At 41.1% G+C, this 20,887-nt stretch overlaps 1 protein-coding gene across 1 annotated transcript; it reads right to left on the bottom strand.

Annotated features, from left to right (window-relative positions):
• Positions 1–11,034: 11,034 nt before the first annotated feature.
• LOC110493852 (mitochondrial import receptor subunit TOM34) lies at positions 11,035–14,581 on the bottom strand. Its single transcript, XM_021568370.3, has 8 exons — positions 14,364–14,581; positions 13,999–14,138; positions 13,707–13,803; positions 12,694–12,846; positions 12,403–12,554; positions 12,108–12,255; positions 11,808–11,934; positions 11,035–11,713 (listed from the first exon to the last, which is right to left on the bottom strand). Exons 2-8 carry the CDS (start codon positions 14,126–14,128, stop codon positions 11,612–11,614), a joined length of 909 nt encoding a protein of 302 aa, XP_021424045.1. The 5' UTR covers positions 14,129–14,138; positions 14,364–14,581; the 3' UTR covers positions 11,035–11,611.
• Positions 14,582–20,887: the final 6,306 nt, after the last annotated feature.

A 20,887-nucleotide genomic window follows, 5' to 3' on the forward strand; every position in this document is an offset into this window, starting at 1 on the left:
AGAGGTGACAGCTTTTGTCCACGTCCACTTATTAAAAGTCTCCCTATCAGTCAATTCAGTCGCATCAGAAGAATATGCAGCTCTGATGCTTCTTATCAGAAACAGCCCACGGACCTCACACAACGGTTTAAGGAAAGGGGGTACAAAGACAATTGGGTAAAACATGCAAATGGTCGTTGTGAAGGACTAACAGTTGGAAAGCCTTCAACAAAAAGTTAAAGGAAAAGCAGAACATGTCCCATCATGCTTCACCCAATACTCACCATTGGGGAAGGCATTTGAGGACATTATCAGGAAGCACTGGTACATTATTGATACTGACCCACAATTGAAACCCATTTTTAAATATCACCCACGTATGGTCTTTAAAAGACCCCTAACTGTGAGAGGCATTGTGGTTAAATCTGATTAGCCACCAGAGAAAAGGGAAACTTTCTTGTTCAAGGTTCTGGAGGGTAATTACAAATGTGTCTCAATGCAGCTTCACGTACAAATGCAACTCATTTATCCACCCCCACACAGGACAAAGATCAAAGGCCACGTCCACCAATGTTATTTACATGTTGAAATGTCCTTATGGTCTGTCTTACACAGGGAATACCCATAGAAGCCTTAAGACACGGATCAGTGAGCACCGCAGCAATATACGGACAGGTTGAGACAAAAAATCTGGTTGCTGTTCATTTTGTACAAGATGAACATCATGTTAGTTCTCTGAGATACATTGGAATTGAAATGGTCAAGATGTCACCCAGGGGAGGGGACATTGAGAGGAAACTTCTTCAAAAGGAATCTGAAGACGTTTGACATTAAACCGTTTTTATAAAATGTCCAAATTGTGTTGTTTTTTATCCAAATACTTGCTAATTTGGATGCCTGTGTTGCTGTTGAGCACTTTCTGGGAGTGGGAATGCCATTTCCACTTCTACCAGCTCATGTTAATTGCCTATGGTGATGTTCCTCTTCCCAGACATTGCTGAACTTACAATGCCTGGATAGGTATTTTACGCTTTGCGAAGTGTGTAAGAACAGCCCTTAGCCGTGGTATATTGGCCATATACCACACCCCTCATGCCTTATTGCTTAAATATACTGAGATGACATTGCTGAAAGGTATAATTGATAATCCGAAAATACATTTACTAAAAAATATGCTCAAGCCTCCCAGGTGGCGCAGTGGTTAAGGGTGCTGTATTGCAGCGCCAGCTGTGCCACCAGAGACTCTGGGTTCGCGCCCAGGCTCTGCCGTAACCGGCCGCGACCGGGAGGTCCGTGGGGCGACGCACAATTGGCCTAGCGTCGTCCGGGTTAGGGAGGGTTTGGCCGGTAGGGATATCCTTGTCTCATCGCCACCAGCGACTCCTGTGGCAGGCTGGGCGCAGTGCGTGCGGTGTTTCCTCCGACACATTGGTGCGGCTGGCTTCCGGGTTGGATGCACGCTGTGTTAAGAAGCAGTGCGGCTTGGGGTTGTGTATCGGAGGACGCATGACTTTCAACCTTCGTTTCTCCCAAGCCGGTACGGGAGTTGTAGCGATGAGACAAGATAGTAGCTACTAAAAACAATTGGATACCACGAAATTGGGGAGAAAAAGGGGTGAAATTCACAACAACAAAAAAACTAAAAAAACAACTGGTTTCAAAACTGGTATCATCTAATTCCGTCTTTATCAGGGAGGATGAGTGTCTCTGATTTGTCCCCCATTTGTTTCCCAAATCGAAATCTGCCATATAACTACATCTAAAGATTATGCATTACTGATAGAATTGTCAACATGTCAGGTGATATAGGTATGTTTCAATATGCTCATAAATGCAACTATACTGAAATAAAATATCCCAGAAATTTTCCATATGCATGAAAAGCTAATTTCTTTCAAATTTTGTGCACAAATTTGTTTACATCAGTGAGCATTTCTCCTTTGTCAAGATAATCCATCCACCTGACAGGTGTGGCATATCAAGAAGCTGATTAAACAGTATCATTACACAGGTGCATCTTGTGCTGGGGACAATAAAAAGCCACTAAAATGTGCAGTTTTGTCACACAACACAATACCACAGGTGTTTCAAGTTTTGAGGCAGTGTGCAATTGGCATTCTGACAGCAGGAATGTCCACTACAGCTGTTGCAAGATCATTTAATGTTAACTTCTCTACCATAAGCTGCCTCCAACTTCAATTTTGAGAATTTGGCAGTATGTCCAACCGGCCTCACAAATCAAATCAAATGTATTTATAAAGCCCTTCTTACATCAGCTGATATCTCAAAGTGCTGTACAGAAACCCAGCCTAAAACCCCAAACAGCAAGCAATGCAGGTGTAGAAGCACGGTGGCCAGAACCTAGAAAGAAACCTAGAGAAGCAGGCTATGAGGGGTGGCCAGTCCTCTTCTGGCTGTGCTGGGTGGAAATTATAACAGAATATGGCCAAGATGTTCAAATGTTCATAATCACAGTGGTTGTCATAGGTGCAACAGGTCAGCACCTCAGGAGTAAATATCAGTTGGCTTTTCATAGCCGATCATTCAGAGTATCACTACCGTTCCTGCTGTCTCTAGAGAGTTGAAGACAGCAGGTCTGGGACAGGTCAGGGTTCCATAGCCGCAGGCAGAACAGTTGAAACTGGAGCAGCAGCACGGCCAGGTGGACTGGGGACAGTAAGGAGTCATCAGGCCAGGTAGTCCTGAGGCATGGTCCTAGGGCTCAGGTCCTCAGAGAGAGAGAAAGAAAGAATTAGAGAGAGCAAACTTAAATTCACACAGGACACCGGATAAGACAGGAGATATAACAGACTGACCCTAGCCCCCCCACACATAAACGACTGCTGCATAAATACTGGATGCTGAGACAGGAGGGGTCGGGAGACAAACAGGTAGGATATAACCCCAAACAGGCAGGATATAACCCCACCCACTTTGCCAAAGCACAGCCCCCACACCACTAGAGGGATATCTTCAACCACCAACTTATCTTCCTGAGACAAGGCCAAGTATAGCCCACAAAGATCTCCACCACGGCACAACCCAACGGGGGGTGCCAACCCAGACAGGAAGATCACGTCAGTGACTCAACCCACTCAAGTGACGCACCCCTCCTAGGGACGGCATGGAAGAGCACCAGTAAGCCAGTGACACAGCCCCTGTAATAGGGTTAGAGGCAGAGAATCCCAGTGGAAAGAGGGGAACCGGCCAGGCAGAGACAGCAAGGGCGGTTCGTTGCTCCAGTGCCTTTCCGTTCACCTTCACACTCCTTGGCCAGACTACACTCAATCGTATGACCCACTGAAGAGATGAGTCTTCAATAAAAATGTACAGTGCCTTGCGAAAGTATTCGGCCCCCTTGAACTTTGCGACCTTTTGCCACATTTCAGGCTTCAAACATAAAGATATAAAACTGTATTTTTTTGTGAAGAACTTCTCCAGAAGTTCAGTGAGGATCTCTGAATGATCTAATGTTGACCTAAATGACTAATGATGATAAATACAATCCACCTGTGTGTAATCAAGTCTCCGTATAAATGCACCTGCACTGTGATAGTCTCAGAGGTCCGTCAAAAGCGCAGAGAGCATCATGAAGAACAAGGAACACACCAGGCAGGTCCGAGATACTGTTGTGAAGAAGTTTAAAGCCGGATTTGGATACAAAAAGATTTCCCAAGCTTTAAACATCCCAAGGAGCACTGTGCAAGCGATAATATTGAAATGGAAGGAGTATCAGACCACTGCAAATCTACCAAGACCTGGCCGTCCCTCTAAACTTTCAGCTCATACAAGGAGAAGACTGATCAGAGATGCAGCCAAGAGGCCCATGATCACTCTGGATGAACTGCAGAGATCTACAGCTGAGGTGGGAGACTCTGTCCATAGGATAACAATCAGTCGTATATTGCACAAATCTGGCCTTTATGGAAGAGTGGCAAGAAGAAAGCCATTTCTTAAAGATATCCATAAAAAGTGTTGTTTAAAGTTTGCCACAAGCCACCTGGGAGACACACCAAACATGTGGAAGAAGGTGCTCTGGTCAGATTAAACCAAAATTGAACTTTTTGGCAACAATGCAAAACGTTATGTTTGGCGTAAAAGCAACACAGCTGAACACGCCATCCCCACTGTCAAACATGGTGGTGGCAGCATCATGGTTTGGGCCTGCTTTTCTTCAGCAGGGACAGGGAAGATGGTTCAAATTGATGGGAAGATGGATGGAGCCAAATACAGGACCATTCTGGAAGAAAACCTGATGGAGTCTGCAAAAGACCTGAGACTGGTACAGAGATTTGACTTCCAACAAGACAATGATCCAAAACATAAAGCAAAATCTACAATGGAATGGTTCAAAAATAAACATATCCAGGTGTTAGAATGGCCAAGTCAAAGTCCAGACCTGAATCCAATCGAGAATCTGTGGAAAGAACTGAAAACTGCTGTTCACAAATGCTCTCCATCCAACCTCACTGAGCTCGAGCTGTTTTGCAAGGATGAATGGGAAAAAAATTCAGTCTCTCGATGTGCAAAACTGATAGAGACATACCCCAAGCGACTTACAGCTGTAATCGCAGCAAAAGGTGGCGCTACAAAGTATTAACTTAAGGGGGCTGAATAATTTTGCACGCCCAATTTTTCAGTTTTTGATTTGTTAAAAAAGTTTGAAATATCCAATAAATGTCGTTCCACTTCATGATTGTGTCCCACTTGTTGTTGATTCTTCACAAAAAAATACAGTTTTATATCTTTATGTTTGAAGCCTGAAATGTGGCAAAAGGTCGCAAAGTTCAAGGGGGCCGAATACTTTCGCAAGGCACTGTAAAAGTTGAGACCGAGTCTGCGTCTCTCACATGGGTAGGCAGACCATTCCATAAAAGTGGAGCTCTATAAGAGAAAGCCCTGCCTCCAGCTGTTTGCTTAGAAATTCTAGGGACAGTTAGGAGGCCTGCGTCTTGTGACCGTAGCGTACGTGTAGGTATGTACGGCAGGACCAAATCGGGAAAGATAGGTAGAAGCAAGCCCATGTAATGCTTTGTATGGTTAGCAGTAAAATCTTGAAATCAGCCCTTGCCTTAACAATAAGCCAGTGTAGAGAAACTAGCACTGGAGTAATATGATCAAATTTTGGGTTCTAGTTAAGATTCTAGCAGCCGTGTTTAGCACTAACTGAAGTTTATTTAGTGCTTTATCCAGGTAGCCGGAAAGTAGAGCATTGCAGTAGTCTAACCTAGAAGTGACAAAATAATTAATACATTTTTCTGCATCATTTTTGGACAGAAAGTTTCAGATTTTTGCAATGTTACGTAGATGGAAAAAAGCTGTCCTTGAAACAGTCTTGATATGTTCGTCAAAAGATAAATCAGGGTCCAGAGTAATGCTGAGGTCATTCACAGTTTTATTTAAGACGACTGTACAACCATCAAGATTAATTGTCAGATTCAACAGAAGATCTCTTTGTTTCTTGGGACCTAGAACAAGCATCTCTGTTTTGTCTGAGTTTAAAAGTAGAACATTTGCAGCCATCCACATCCTTATGTCTGAAACACAGGCTTCCAACGAGGGCAATTTTGGGGCTTCACCATGTTTCATCGAAATGTACAGCTGTGTGTCATCTGCATAGCAGTGAAAGTTAACATTATGTTTCCGAATGACATCACCAAGAGGTAAAATATATAGTGAAAACAATAGTGGTCCTAAAACGGAACCTTGAGGAATACCGAGATTTACAGTTGATTTGTCAGAGGACAAACCATCCACAGACACAAACTGATATCTTTCCGACAGATAAGATCTAAACCAGGCCAGAACTTGTCCGTGTAGACCAACTTGGGTTTCCAACCTTTCCAAAAGAATGTGGTGATCGATGGTATCATAAGCAGCAGAAAGGTCTAGGAGCACGAGGACAGATGCAAAGCCTCGGTCTGATGCCATTAAAAGGTAATTTACCACCTTCACAAGTGCAGTCTCAGTGCTATGATGGGGTCTAAAACTAGACTGGAGCGTTTCGTATACATTGTTTGTCTTCAGGAAGGCAGCGAGTTGCTGTGTAACAGCTTTTTCATTTTTTTTTTGAGGAATGGGAGATTCGATATAGGCCGATAGTTTTTTATATTTTCTGGGTCAAGGTTTTTTCAAGAGAGGCTTTATTACTGCCACTTTTAGTGAGTTTGGTACACATCCGGTGGATAGAGAGACGTTTATTATGTGCAACATAGGAGGGCCAAGCACAGGAAGCAGCTCTTTCAATAGTTTAGTTGGAATAGGGTCCAGTAGCTTGAAGGTTTAGAGGCCATGATTATTTTCATAATTGTGTCAAGAGATATAGTACTAAAACACTTGAGTGTCTCCCTTGATCCTAGGTCCTGGCAGAGGTGTGCAGACTCAGGACAACTTAGCTTCGGAGAAATACGCAGATTTAAAGAGGAGTCCGTAATTTGCTTTCTAATGATCATGATCTATTCCTCAAAAATGTACATGAATTTATCACTGTTATGTTGGAAAAATAGGATGATCGAGAAGTAGTGAGGGCTCTTTGATACTGCACGGTACTGTCTTTCCAAGCTCGTTGGAAGACTTCCAATTTGGTGTGGCGTCATATCCGTTCCAATTTTTTGGAAGCTTGCATCAGAGCTCGGGTATTTTCTGTATACCAGGGAGCTAGTTTCTTATGACAAATGTTTTTGGTTTTTAGGGGTGCGACTGCATCTAGGGTATTGCGCAAGGTCAAATTGAGTTCCTCAGTTAGGTGGTTAACTGATTTTTGTACTCTGATGTCCTTGTGTAGGCGGAGGGAGTCTGGAAGGGAATCTTTGGGTTGTCCGAGAATTTATTGCACGACTTTTGATGATCCTTGGTTGGGCTCTGAGCAGATTATTTGTTGCGATTGCAAACGTAATAAAATGATAGTCCGATAGTCCAGGATTATAAGGAAAAACATTAAAATCGACAGCATTTATTCCATGGGACAAAACTGGGTCAAGAGTATGACTGTGGCAGTGAGTAGGTCCAGAGACATGTTGGACAAAACCCGCTGAGTCAATAATGGCTCCGAAAGCCTTTTGGAGTGGATCTGTGGACTTTTCCATGTGAATATTAAAGTCACCATAAATTTTAATATTATCTGCAATGACTACAAGGTCCGATAGGAATTCAGGGAAGTCAGTGTGGAATGCTGTATATAGCCCAGGAGGCCTGTAAACAGTAGCTATAAAAAGTGATTGAGTAGACTGCATACAGTATTTTTATTCAGTATAATTCGGTAACCATCTGCCTCTGGTCTAGCCTTCCTTTCCTAGACTCAATGAAAGGGACATAGTCTGTTGTAGATATCCATGCAATTTTAAGATAACTATGACCTTAAAAGGATTGTTTACTTATATAGGTACTATAGATAACATAATAGAAATAAGTGCCTATATTAGCATATTCACGCTTCACATACAAATCATCCCAAAATATCAAAACATTTACTGTGTAACTCAATTAACATACTTAAAGATGATTTGGCAAAAATGCTAATTTACAGTGCATGGAGAAAGTATTAAGACCCCTTGACTTTTTCTTACGTTACAGCCTTATTCTAAAAATTGAAAAATGTATTAAATAACTAACAATTCACAATCTACAAACAATAACCCATAAGGACAAAGCAAAAAAAGTGGTTTTAGCATTTTTTTCAAATAAAAAACATACCTTATTTACATAAGTATTCAGACCCTTTGAATATCCTTGACATGTTTCTACAACTTGATTGGAGTCCACCTGTGGTATATTCAATTGATTGGACATGATTTGGAAAGGCACACACCTGTCTATGTATAAGGTCCTACAGTTGACAGTGCATGTCAGAGCAAAAACCAAGCAATGAGGTCAAAGGAATTGTCCACCAAGACTCTTCCTGGAGCTGGCCGCCCGGCTAAACTGAGCAATCGGGGGAGAAGGACCTTGGTCAGAGAGGTGACCAAGAACCCGATGGTCACTCTGACAGAGCTCCAGAGTTCCTCTGTGGAGATGGGAGAACCTTTCAGAAGGACAACGATCTATGCTGTACTACACCAATCAGACGGAAGCTACTCAATAAAAGGCACATGACAGCCCACTTGGAGTTTGCCAAAAGGCAACTAACTAAAGACTCTCAGACCATGAGAAACACGATTCTCTGGTCTGATGAAACCAATATTGAACTCTTTGGCCTCAAAGCCAAGCGTAACGTCGAGGGAAAGAAAGAGGATCGAGGGAAAGATAAACAGAGCTAAGCACAGAGAGATCCTTGATGAAAACCTGCTCCAGAGCTCTCAGGACCTCAGGCTGGTGCAAAGGTTCACCTTCCAACAGGACAACGACCCTAAGCACACAGCCAAGACAACGCAGGAATGGCTTCAGGACAATTCTCTGAATGTCCTTGAGTGGCCTAGCCAGAGCCCACACATGAAACTGATCGAACATCTCTGGAGAGACCTGAAAATAGCTGTGCAGTGATGCTCCCCATTCAACCTGACAACAGTTTGAGAGGATCTGCAGAGAAGAATGGAAGAAACTCCCCAAATACAGGTGTGCCAAGCTTGTACTGTCATACCCAAGAAGAGTCAAGGCTGTAATTGCTGCCAAAGGTGCTTCAACTAAGTACTGAATAAAGGGTCTGAATACCTATGTAAATGTGATCATTCTGTAAATGTTTTATTGTGGGGTATTGTGTGTAGATTGAGGAAAAGAAACAATAGGTTGTAATGTAACAAAATGTGGAAAAAGTCAAAGGGTCTGAATACTTTCCGAATGCACAGTAGGTACCATTGACTTGCAGTGGATTTGTGCCACAAATGCTAAAAAGTTAGCATTAGAAACAGTGGCCAGGTAAACAAAAGCAACGCATGGATTGTTATCATACCTTGTCCATAGACTGGTATGATAAGTACTGTAGAACTTGGTTCTAAAGCTGTATCCGTACCCATTGGATGCAGTGATCCACAATATAGTGGCTATATCCAGGAAAGCCAAAGTTCCAACAGCTGGGCCTAAAATAGTGTATAAAGATCATACAAAAGATTTTGCTGTGACTCTTATGTGGATGATTTAAAAAATATTTGTTTGTCTGATTAATGAGCATCCAGACGCCGCACTTGATGAATTTATAAAATTGCTTCTTCGAATTATTTATAAACATGCACCTGTTATGAAACTGACTATTAGAACAGTTAATTAAGGATTGATAAGGAATTGAAAAACTGTATGGTTGAAAGAGACGGGGCAAAAGGTGTGGCTAATATGTCTGGCTGCACATCTGACTGGCTGACTTACTGCAAATTGAGAAATGATGTGACTAAACTCAACAAATAGAAGAAGAAGCTGTATTAGGAAGCCAAGGTCAATGATATAAAGAAGGATGGGAAAAAAACTTGAGTATTTTAAGTGAAGTTATGGGCAGAAAGAGTGAGGATGGTAGTTGACTCTATAGCCACTCCTATCTCATATTTTTAATCTGAGCCTAGAGGAAAGTGTCTGTCCTCAGGCCTGGAGGGAAGCTAAAGTAATTCCGCTACCCAAGAGTAGTAAAGTGGCCTTAATTGGCTCAAACAGCTGACCTATAAGCTTGCTGCTAGCTCTTAGCAAACTGTTGGGGAAAAAAATTGTCTGACCAAATACAAGGATATTTCTCAGTAAACAAATTAACAACAGACTTTCAGCATGCTTATAGAGAAGGGCACTCAACATGTACTGCACTGACACAAATGACTGATGATTGGTTGAAAGAAATTGATGATAATTAGATTGTTGGAGCGCTACTGTTAGATTTCAGTGTATCCTTTGATATTGGCCATAACCTGTTGTTGAAAAAACTTGTGTTATGGCTTTTCAACCCTTGCCATATTGTGGATTCAGAGCTATCTATCTAATAGCACTCAAAGGGTTTTATTTAATGGAAGCTTCTCCAATGTCAAGCTCTCTAGGTCCTCTACTCTTTTCTAATTTTTACCAATGGCCTGCCACTGGCATTAAACAAAGCATGTGTCCCCATGTATACTAATGACTCAACCATATATACATCAGCAACCACAGCTAATGAAGTCACTGAAACCCTTAACAAAGAGTTGCAGTCTGTTTTGGAATGGGTGGCCAGTAATAAACTGGTCCTGAACATCTCTAAAACTAAGATCATTGTATTTGGTACAAATCATTCAAGTTCTAGACCTCAGCTGAATCTGGTAATGAATGGTGTGGCTGTTGAACAAGTTGAGGAGACTAAATTACTTGGCGTTACTTTAGATTGTAAACTGTCATGGTCAAAACATATAGCTTCAATGGTTGTAAAGATGGGGAGCGGTCTGTCCGTGATAAAGAGATGCTCTGCTTTTTTGACACCACACTCCAAAAACCAAGATCTGCAGGCTCTAGTTTTGTCTAATCTTGATTGTTGTCCAGTCGTGTGGTCCAGTGCTGCAAGGAAAGACCTAGTTCAGCTGCAGCTGGCCCAGAACAGAGTGGCACGTTTTGCTCTTCATTGTAAATCAGAGGGCAAATATAAATACTATGCATGCCAGTCTCTCTTGTATTTATATCAGCCCTCTGATTTACAATGAAGGGCAAAACATTCAGCTTGAGGAGAGACTGACTGCCTCACTTCTTTTTATAAGAAACATGTTTGTGTTAGAAATCCCAAATTGTCAATTTATACACAGCTCTGACACACTTACCCCACCAGACATGCCAGCAGGGCCCTTTTCAGTCCCCAAATCCAGAACAAATTCAAGAAAGCATACAGTATTATATAGAGCCCTTATTGCATGGAACATCCTTCCATCTCATACTGCACAAATAAACAGCAAACCTGGTTTAAAAAAAAACAAATAAAGCAACACCTCACCCCTACTTGACCTAGATAGTGTGTATTCATTGATATGTAGGCTACGTGTGCCTTTTTTTTAAATGTAGAGTTCTGTCCTTGTCTATTTTGCACTTTCAGCAGTATTATGTCATGTTTTGTGTGGACTCCAGGAAGAGTAGCTGCTGCTTTTGCAACAGTTAATGGGGATCCTAATAAAATACCAAACCAATATGTAATTTTGTTATTTGGGTGAATTATCCCTTTAATTACAACAGTCATTTTATTGATCACGATATGACTAACATAAATGAAACATTTTTATCAAACAATCGGTTATTATACTAGTGGAAATACAGTACAGATGCATAGTCCTTGTTATTCAACAATTGTTGAATGCTATATTTCCAGTTTCATGCAGTCCTGCATGATGTACATGAAGGCGAAATATGCAATGCATTCACTGTGCTTCCTCTTTAGTAGTCACAGCAATACTCCAACTTGAGTGGGTTTAACAGATAATTTTTTACAACCAAATCTTTAAAAAATTGTCATGTAAATTTCATGTTACAGAAGGGTCCAGACACCTTTTTTCTGATTTCACTTCTTTTAGAGAAACACTTTCCCCAAAGAGCAATCAATTCCACATCAAAAATAGAGATTTGGTTGTAAAAAAAAATAACAAATTATACTTTAAGTTAAGAGGCCAGGAAATAGATAGGAAAAACTGCTTCTGTGAGTGAACACAGGCACTTCAGGCATGTACACCAGGTCAGCATAGGGTCCTTCACATCCACAGGCATCCGAATCACAAGCTCACTTTTTATTTTGCACTTTCAGCAGTAAATTATGTGCCGCTGTGTTCTTTGGCTCAACCTTCAGCAAGCTGTTTAGATCTTCCACGCAAGCTTTGTAGTCCTGAAGGGCAAAATTAACACAAATCAAACAAAATGATAAAACAGGTACATACAATGTATACACTGCATTTCTTGTTCATCGGAAAGCCTCTCACTTTCAGCTCCTTGTGTGCTTGAGCTTGTCTGTACAGTGCCTTGATATTAGCGGGGTCGAGCTGCAGGGCCTCTCCACAATCTCGCACTGCCTCCTTGTACATCTTTACAGAGAGGTAGCAGAGTGCCCTATTCAGTACAAAGGTACAAATTAGTCCCAACATAGGAATTATGTACATTCCAAGTCTGACAGGAGCTGGGCAATTTCACAGAATTATATGACAATGCAGAGATGGGAATACAACTCCCGTACAAGGTTTCTATGGTAATTTGTCTACACACCAAACAGACATAAGCCTCACCTATTTGTGTAGGTTGTGATTTCTGAGGGATTGTGTTTGAGGCTCTGAGTGTATTTCTCTATGGCTTTCTTGTACTCTGCTTTTTTCACCAGTGCATTGCCTTCCTCTTTCAGGTATAGGGCTTTTTTAATGACATCCTCTCCTGGGACTGGGGGAAAAAAATTGATATCTTATTTCTGGGACTACTATTTCTGTACACTTGTCATCTGTTACAGGTTGTGAAAAGAAGATTAACAGTTTTCTGTTTCTATTAATATTTGGACAGCAAAACCAGACAATCATATGAAAGACAAACCGGATTTATATTTTTCTCTGGTGCCATTGTGTTGTGTCGTTTGGCATGTTGCCTGAGAAAAGTTTTCTTTGACGGCCATTGGAACAATGGGAATGGGCGGGAGCTTCTCTCGCCAGGAGTGTCCATCCACCTCTGTCAGACACTTTGTCATTCTGGAAGGAAAAGGGGTTATCCAGTTGTACACAATTCCACCATCTTCATTATGTCCCCTATGCATGACATTGAGAAGTTTTCAGAAGTTAAAGGACTTGAAGGCTTTTAGTGAACAAAAATAAGTGCAACATGTTATACCTGTTGGTACCATCTTGGGCTGCAGGTATGCGACAGTCTATCTGTAAGGCCGTCTTGTAGTCCACGTAGGCTAATCTGTATCTCTCAAGGGCTTCATACGCTGCACCCCGGCGAAGGAGAGGCTTGATGCCAAACGGAACCAAGTCAAGAGAGCTAGAATATAAAAAGTGTTTTAGGTACGAGCGTTGCTGCAGTAGTAAGTACAAAAAATACAGAACCTATTCAACAGCAAACAAAGTAATGAGCTACTAAAGTATTGGGAAAAGATGCTGTTGATATGTTTTAGTTAATAGTGTTACTTCAGCAGTATGAACCACCTGTAGCCCTTGATCATGACTCTCAATTCCATTACACATAAAAATCATTGGACGAAGGCGTCTTCTGTAGGGGGGAGTTTTGTTAAGAGCCACGACGCTCGGTCTTAACATTAACACGCATTGCTTGCAGTACGGTTTTGGAAGAATAAGTACCTTATCTTTCATATTGGCGAGAAATCATTTTCAAAAAACAAAAGGTTAAATTGATACACTCTTTTATAGGGTTAGGCTTCCCACAGCCATATTTCCATGTCACAGCTCTTGTTAAAGAAAACAGATGGAAAACAGAGTGGACTACCTGTGATAATTAGCTATCTGCATCTCTGAACACCTGTGTGTAAACAGAAGACAGACACCACAAATGTGTTGTCACTGAAAAATACTGTCAGCTGCAACTGTTAAAACCGGTTAAAAGTGTACTGTATTTTGCATTTGTGAAATTATTTTGAGTTGAGGGATTTACATTTCTAGAACCGTACCGCAGTAGAGAATCGATTCACGTTTTGATGGAGTATTTGGCTGTTTAGGCTTCCAGGAGCCAATTCACCCTTTAAATAAAACATGTAAGGTCCTTGGACTAAGGAGTAACATTGTGCACCTTTAGTCCAATATTGGGCTAGAACTACCTATAGAGCAGAAGATCTAGGTCTGCGTGGCCTACCATAAAACATCATGTCTACAATGTAGGCTACTTACACTGTGCAGTCCTTCACACACTCCGCACAATTTCCATCCTTCAGATAACTGGCTGCACGGTTAGAATACAGGATACTAAGATCCTCTGAATTCTTTCCTGTAAATTAATTTACAGTGGTAACAATCTATCAGAACATGGAAAGCTTGTGCTGGTTTCAGAAAACGTGTCTTCATTTATGCATAATAAAAAAAAAATTAAAAACACGTAGCTAGATCAGAGAAAACACTAGATTCTAATCTAGAACATTGAGCCGATTATTCTGACTGGTTAGCTGACTAGTTAGCTGCCTACCTGACTTCTCCACATCTTTGATCGCCTGGCTGTAAAGACAGGCAGCCTCCCCATATTGTCCAGTTTTAAAGCATTCGTTGCCTGCTTTTTTCAACTCTGTCCAAGACTGGGAACGACGCTTATGTGGCATATTTGATTTGCTGTAACAAGACAGACACAAGAAAGGTTAGCTAGCTAACGTTAGCTTGCTAGCTAGCCAACTTTTACAAGCCCAAACAACTTATTATCCATTCTAAACTGAGCCAGCCGGCTAGTTAGCTACATACTTACCTTGAATAATGAATATAATTGTATAATATATGTCTGGCTAGCTAGTTAATTCCTTAGAAGTGGTTAGCCAGCAGCTAGCCTATGTGTCGACTTACCAATTAGTGAATTTAATGTTGATAGCAGGGCAAACTGTTGGTTGTGTAGCTATCTATACTCTCCTGTACTGTACTCGTCCGCAAATCGTCTAACTAACAAATAACGTAGGACGTAAAACCAAGATCTTAAACAATCTAGTTAGATGCGTAAAATGTGTCTTCCTTACACGCTAACCAACATCAGTGTGTCTTCAGCAACAATAAAGTACTTCCGGGTCACATAATTTTGAAACATTCGAAATAAAAGCCCTCCACTTAATTGTAGGAACTTGTCAATTACCTGTATTATTCATGATATACGAAAAATAATTGTCTAAACATTAACATTGATTCATATTTTTTTCTATTTAAGTGACATTTGCATAAAATGTGGGTTTTAATACATGTTCCAAGGTCAAATAAATGGCCACAGTGCGAATAACTGTATATGGAATACATACTGGCTTATAGAGCAAAAACTATTATGGGTGCCACGGTAAAATTATTGTAGGGAATACTCAGTGCGGTCTGTAGAATGTATATATGGTGTCTCTTCATGGAGCTTTGAATAATACAGAGTGCACCCATAATGGAATGGCGCTGTAGGGGCTGGCTGCCGTTTTACATGCTCCTAACCAACTGTGTTATTTTGTTCTTTTTTTCTCATTTTTGTTACTTATTTTTTAAACTTATTTTGTAAATAATGTTGTTGCTACCGTCTCTTATGACCGAAAATCTATTCTGGACATCGGAACTGCGATTACTCACCTCGAACTAGACAAATACTTTTTCTTTAATGAATCCGACGCAAAGGATATACTGCTTTCTCAGGTATGGGACCAAATCCCCGTCATTTGCGTGAAGAAAAGATGTAGAAAAAGGTAGGTCGGGCTGCCTTCTGAGAATTTGTAGACGAGTGAGTAAACCCTCTCTACCATCAGTCCTATTAGCCAACGTGCAATCATTGGATAACAAAATGGATGAGCTCCGATCAAGGACATCCTACCAACGGTACATTAATATGCTATGTTTCACAGAGTCGTGGCTGAACGACGACATGGATAACATAGAGCTGGCAGGGTTTTAGGGTCCATCGGCAAGATAGAACAGCTGCATCCGGTAAGTCAAGGGGTGGCAATCTGTGTCTATTTGTAAACAACAGCTGGTGCACAAAATCAAATATTAAGGAAGTCTCAAGATTTTGCTCGCTTGAGGTAGAGTATCTCATGATAAGCTGTTGACCACACTATTTACCAAGAGAGTTTTCATCTATATTTTTCGTGGCTGTCTATTTCCCACCACAACCCGATACTGGCACTAAGACAAGCTGTATAGGGCCATAAGCAAACAGGAAAATGTTCATCCAGAGGCGACGCTCCTAGTGGCTGGGGACTTTGATGCAGGGAAACTTAAATCCGTTTTACCTCATTTCTACCAGCATGTTACATTTTTAACTGTTAACAATACTCTTTCTAGCAATCAATCTGGCTTCAGACCTAAACACAGTACCATTACGGCCACTGTACGTGTTGTAAATGATATCACTAATGCCCTAGATAATAGAAAGTACTGTGACGCCTTGTAGATTTGTCTAAAGCTTTTGACACTGTAGACCATGCAATACTTTTGCGTAAGCTGTCGTTAATAGGACTGGGATCTGATGCCTGTCGTTGGTTTCATGACTATCTAAAGGATAGAAGTCAGGCTGTTAGAGTCAACGGCATCCAGTCAGAGCCATTGGAGTTGGTTAAAGGGGTCCCACAAGGTTCTATACTTGGTCCTTTACTGTTCACTCTCTACATAAACAATATCGGTGATGAGATAAGAAAGTGTAAAATTTACTTACAGTGCCTTGCGAAAGTATTTGGCCCCCTTGAACTTTGCGACCTTTTGCCACATTTCAGGCTTCAAACATAAAGATATAAAACTGTATTTTTTTGTGAAGAATCAACAACAAGTGGGACACAATCATGAAGTGGAACGACATTTATTGGATATTTCAACTTTTTGAACAAATCAAAAACGGAAAGATTGGGCGTGCGAAATTATTCAGCCCCCTTAAGTTAATACTTTGTAGCGCCACCTTTTGCTGCGATTACAGCTGTAAGTCGCTTGGGGTATGTCTCTATCAGTTTTGCACATCGAGAGACTGAAATTTTTTCACATTCCTCCTTGCAAAACAGCTCGAGCTCAGTGAGGTTGGATGGAGAGCATTTGTGAACAGCAGTTTTCAGTTCTTTCCACGGATTCTCGATTGGATTCAGGTCTGGACTTTGACTTGGCCATTCTAACACCTGGATATGTTTATTTTTGAACCATTCCATTGTAGATTTTGCTTTATGTTTTGGGTCATTGTCTTGTTGGAAGACAAATCTCTGTCCCAGTCTCAGGTCTTTTGCAGACTCCATCAGGTTTTCTTCCAGAATGGTCCTGTATTTGGCTCCATCCATCTTCTCATCCATTTTAACCATCTTCCCTGTCCCTGCTGAAGAAAAGCAGCCCGAAACCATGATGCTGCCACCACCATGTTTGACAGTGGGGATGGTGTGTTCAGCTGTGTTGCTTTTACGCCAAACATAACGTTTTGCATTGTTGCCAAAAAGTTCAATTTTGGTTTCATCTGACCAGAGCACCTTTTTCCACATGTTTGGTGTGTCTCCCAGGTGGCTTGTGGCAAACTTTAAACAACACTTTTTATGGATATCTTTAAGAAATGGCTTTCTTCTTGCCACTCTTCCATAAAGGCCAGATTTGTGCAATATAGGACTGATTGTTGTCCTATGGACAGAGTCTCCCACCTCAGCTGTAGATCTCTGCAGTTCATCCAGAGTGATCATGGGCCTCTTGGCTGCATCTCTGATCAGTCTTCTCCTTGTATGAGCTGAAAATTTAGAGGGACGGCCAGGTCTTGGTAGATTTGCAGTGGTCTGATACTCCTTCCATTTCAATATTATCGCTTGCACAGTGCTCCTTGGGATGTTTAAAGCTTGGGAAATCTTTTTGTATCCAAATCCGGCTTTAAACTTCTTCACAACAGTATCTCGGACCTGCCTGGTGTGTTCCTTGTCCTTCATGATGCTCTCTGCGCTTTTAACGGAGCTCTGAGACTATCACAGTGCAGGTGCATTCATAAGGAGACTTGATTACACACAGGTGGATTGTATTTATCATCATTAGTCATTTAGGTCAACATTGGATCATTCAGAGATCCTCACTGAACTTCTGGAGAGAGTTTGCTGCACTGAAAGTAAAGGGGCTGAATAATTTTGCACGCCCAATTTTTCAGTTTTTGATTTGTTAAAAAAGTTTGAAATATCCAATAAATGTCGTTCCACTTCATGATTGTGTCCCACTTGTTGTTGATTCTTCACAAAAAAATACAGTTTTATATCTTTATGTTTGAAGCCTGAAATGTGGCAAAAGGTCGCAAAGTTCCAGGGGGCCAAATACTTTCGCAAGGCACTGTATATGCTGATAACACTATCATGTACTCTATTGCTTCAACGGCTGACCAAGCATTATCACAATTGTAGACAGATGTTAAGATATTACAAGAGTCTTTTATACAGCTGAAAGTTGTTTAAAATGCAAAGAAAACACATTTTATGATTTTTAATAGGTTCAAAAAGTTGTTTGAAAATACACTTGCACTTACGTGCTTAGATGGCTCTCGAATTAATCAGGTCTCTGCATATAAATACTTAGGGATATGGTTGGATGATAAACTGTCTTTTAAAATGCATATTGACAAACTTTTTAAACAGCTAAAAATCAAGCTGGGCTTCCTCTATAGAAACAGGACATGTTTGTCCTCTACAAATATAAGACAAATTGTGCAAGCTACTTTTATGTCTGTTATAGATTATGGGGATATTATCTACATGCATGCTAAGGCATCCACACTTACAGTGCCTTGCGAAAGTATTCGGCCCCCTTGAACTTTGCGACCTTTTGCCACATTTCAGGCTTCAAACATAAAGATATAAAACTGTATTTTTTGTGAAGAATCAACAACAAGTAGGACACAATCATGAAGTGGAACGGCATTTATTGGATATTTCAAACTTTTTTAACAAATCAAAAACTGAAAAATTGGGCGTGCAAAATTATTCAGCCCCTTTACTTTCAGTGCAGCAAACTCTCTCCAGAAATTCAGTGAGGATCTCTGAATGATCCAATGTTGACCTAAATGACTAATGATGATAAATACAATCCACCTGTGTGTAATCAAGTCTCCGTATAAATGCACCTGCACTGTGATAGTCTCAGAGGTCCGTTAAAAGCGCAGAGAGCATCATGAAGAACAAGGAACACACCATCCCCACTGTCAAACATGGTGGTGGCAGCATCATGGTTTGGGCCTGCTTTTCTTCAGCAGGGACAGGGAAGATGGTTAAAATTGATGGGAAGATGGATGGAGCCAAATACAGGACCATTCTGGAAGAAAACCTGATGCAGTCTGCAAAAGACCTGAGACTGGGACGGAGATTTGTCTTCCAACAAGACAATGATCCAAAACAAAATCTACAATGGAATGGTTCAAAAATAAACATATCCAGGTGTTAGAATGGCCAAGTCAAAGTCCAGACCTGAATCCAATCGAGAATCTGTGGAAAGACCTGAAAACTGCTGTTCACAAATGCTCTCCATCCAACCTCACTGAGCTCGAGCTGTTTTGCAAGGAGGAATGGGAAAAAATGTCAGTCTCTCGATGTGCAAAACTGATAGAGACATACCCCAAGCGACGTACAGCTGTAATCACAGCAAAAGGTGGCGCTACAAAGTATTAACTTAAGGGGGCTGAATAATTTTGCACGCCCAATTTTTCAGTTTTTGATTTGTTAAAAAAGTTTGAAATATCCAATAAATGTCGTTCCACTTCATGATTGTGTCCCACTTGTTGTTGATTCTTCACAAAAAAATACAGTTTTATATCTTTATGTTTGAAGCCTGAAATGTGGCAAAAGGTCGCAAAGTTCAAGAGGGCCGAATACTTTCGCAAGGCACTGTAAATCGTTGGATTCTACTTATCATTGTGCATTTAGGTTTATTACCGGTGCTAGCTACAGAACTCACCACTGTGTTTTATATCAAAATGTGGTTGGACTTTGGGTATGGCTGCCTTTTCCTGTTACACTCCTTGCCTATGGAATAGCCTGCAGACTAAACGTAAACCTGAGACTCTTGTCCCCCTTGCCCATTTAAACATTTATTGGAGGATTTTTTTTCTTCTATCGCTTGCTTCGGGTAATGCAAGTTCTTGTGCTGTTAGGTGAATAACCTGTGGGTAAATGTAACAATCTGCTGCTGGATTTTTTTGTGTTATCTGTGATCTTTTTGTCTGTCTTGTGTAGTTTCTTAATCATTGTATGTGTATGTGTAAACATGTATACCAGGGCCCAGCTGTAAAATAGACCTTGGTCTCAGTCTGTGTTCCTTGTTGAAATAAAGGTATAATAATAATAAAATGTGCAACCAGAGGAAAAAAAACTCTAGACCTCCTTTACTCCACACACAAAGCTCTCCCTCGCCCTCCATTTGGCAAATCTGACCATAACTCTATCCTCCTTGTTCCTGCTTACAAGCAAAAACTAAAGCAGGAAGTACCAGTGACTCATTCAAGGTCAGAGGGCGCAGATCAAAGGACGCAGATGCTAAGCTACAGGACTGTTTTGCTATCACAGACTGGAATATGTTCCGGGATTCTTCCCATGGCTTTATCACTAAGTGCATCGATGACGTCATCCCCACAGTGACCGTACGTACATACCCCAACCAGAAGCGATGGATTACAGGCAACATCCGCACTGAGCTAAAGAGTAAAGCTGCTGCTTTCAAGGAGCGGGACTTTAACCCGGAAGCTTATAAGAAATCCCGCTATGCCCTCCTGACGAACCAACAAACAAGCAAAGTGTTAACTTCTTGGTGACAGGGGGGCAGTATTGAGTAGCTTGGATGAATAAGGTGCCCAGAGTAAACTGCCTGCTACTCTGTCCCAGATGCTAATATATGCATATTATTAGTAGTATTGGATAGAACACTCTGAAGTTTCTAAGACTGTTTGAATGATGTCTGTGAGTTTAACAGAACTCATATGGTAGGCGAAAACCTAAGAAAAATCCAACCAGGAAGTGGGAAATCAGAGTTTTTCAACTCTGCCATTCCAATACACAGTGTAAATGGGGTCATATTGCACTTCCTAAGGCTTCCACTAGATGTCAACAGTCTTTAGAACTTTGTTTGAGGCTTCTACTGTGAAGGGGGAGAGAATGAGAGGGGATTGAGCCAGGTGTCTGGCAGAGTGCCACAGGCTCGCAACGCGCGATCACGAGAGAGTTAGCTCTCATTCCATTGCTTTTCTACAGACATAGGAATTCTACTGTTGGAACATTATTGAAGATTTATGATAAAAAACATCCTAAATATTGATTCTATACTTAGTTTGACATGTTTCTACGACCAGTAATATAACTCTTTGAACTTTTTGTCCGACGTTCGGGCTGGAACTGCACGCGCGTTTGGATTTGTTTACCAAACGCCCTAAC

The sequence above is a fragment of the Oncorhynchus mykiss genome, chromosome 17, assembly GCF_057628025.1.
Source record: "Oncorhynchus mykiss isolate SJ-2025 chromosome 17, ASM5762802v1, whole genome shotgun sequence".
Classification (NCBI taxonomy): domain Eukaryota; kingdom Metazoa; phylum Chordata; class Actinopteri; order Salmoniformes; family Salmonidae; genus Oncorhynchus; species Oncorhynchus mykiss.

Bases quoted from the DNA above. Each gene is read 5' to 3' on its own strand.
- LOC110493852 (XM_021568370.3), bottom strand. From the start codon at position 14,128: ATGCCACATAAGCGTCGTTCCCAGTCTTGGACAGAGTTGAAAAAAGCA. The intron at 12,847-13,706 runs GTAAGTAGCCTA...TTTATATTCTAG, and splicing joins TGTGTGAAGGACTGCACAGT to CTCTCTTGACTTGGTTCCGT. The intron at 12,256-12,402 runs GTTTGTCTTTCA...TTTTTCCCCCAG, and splicing joins CAGAGAAAAATATAAATCCG to TCCCAGGAGAGGATGTCATT.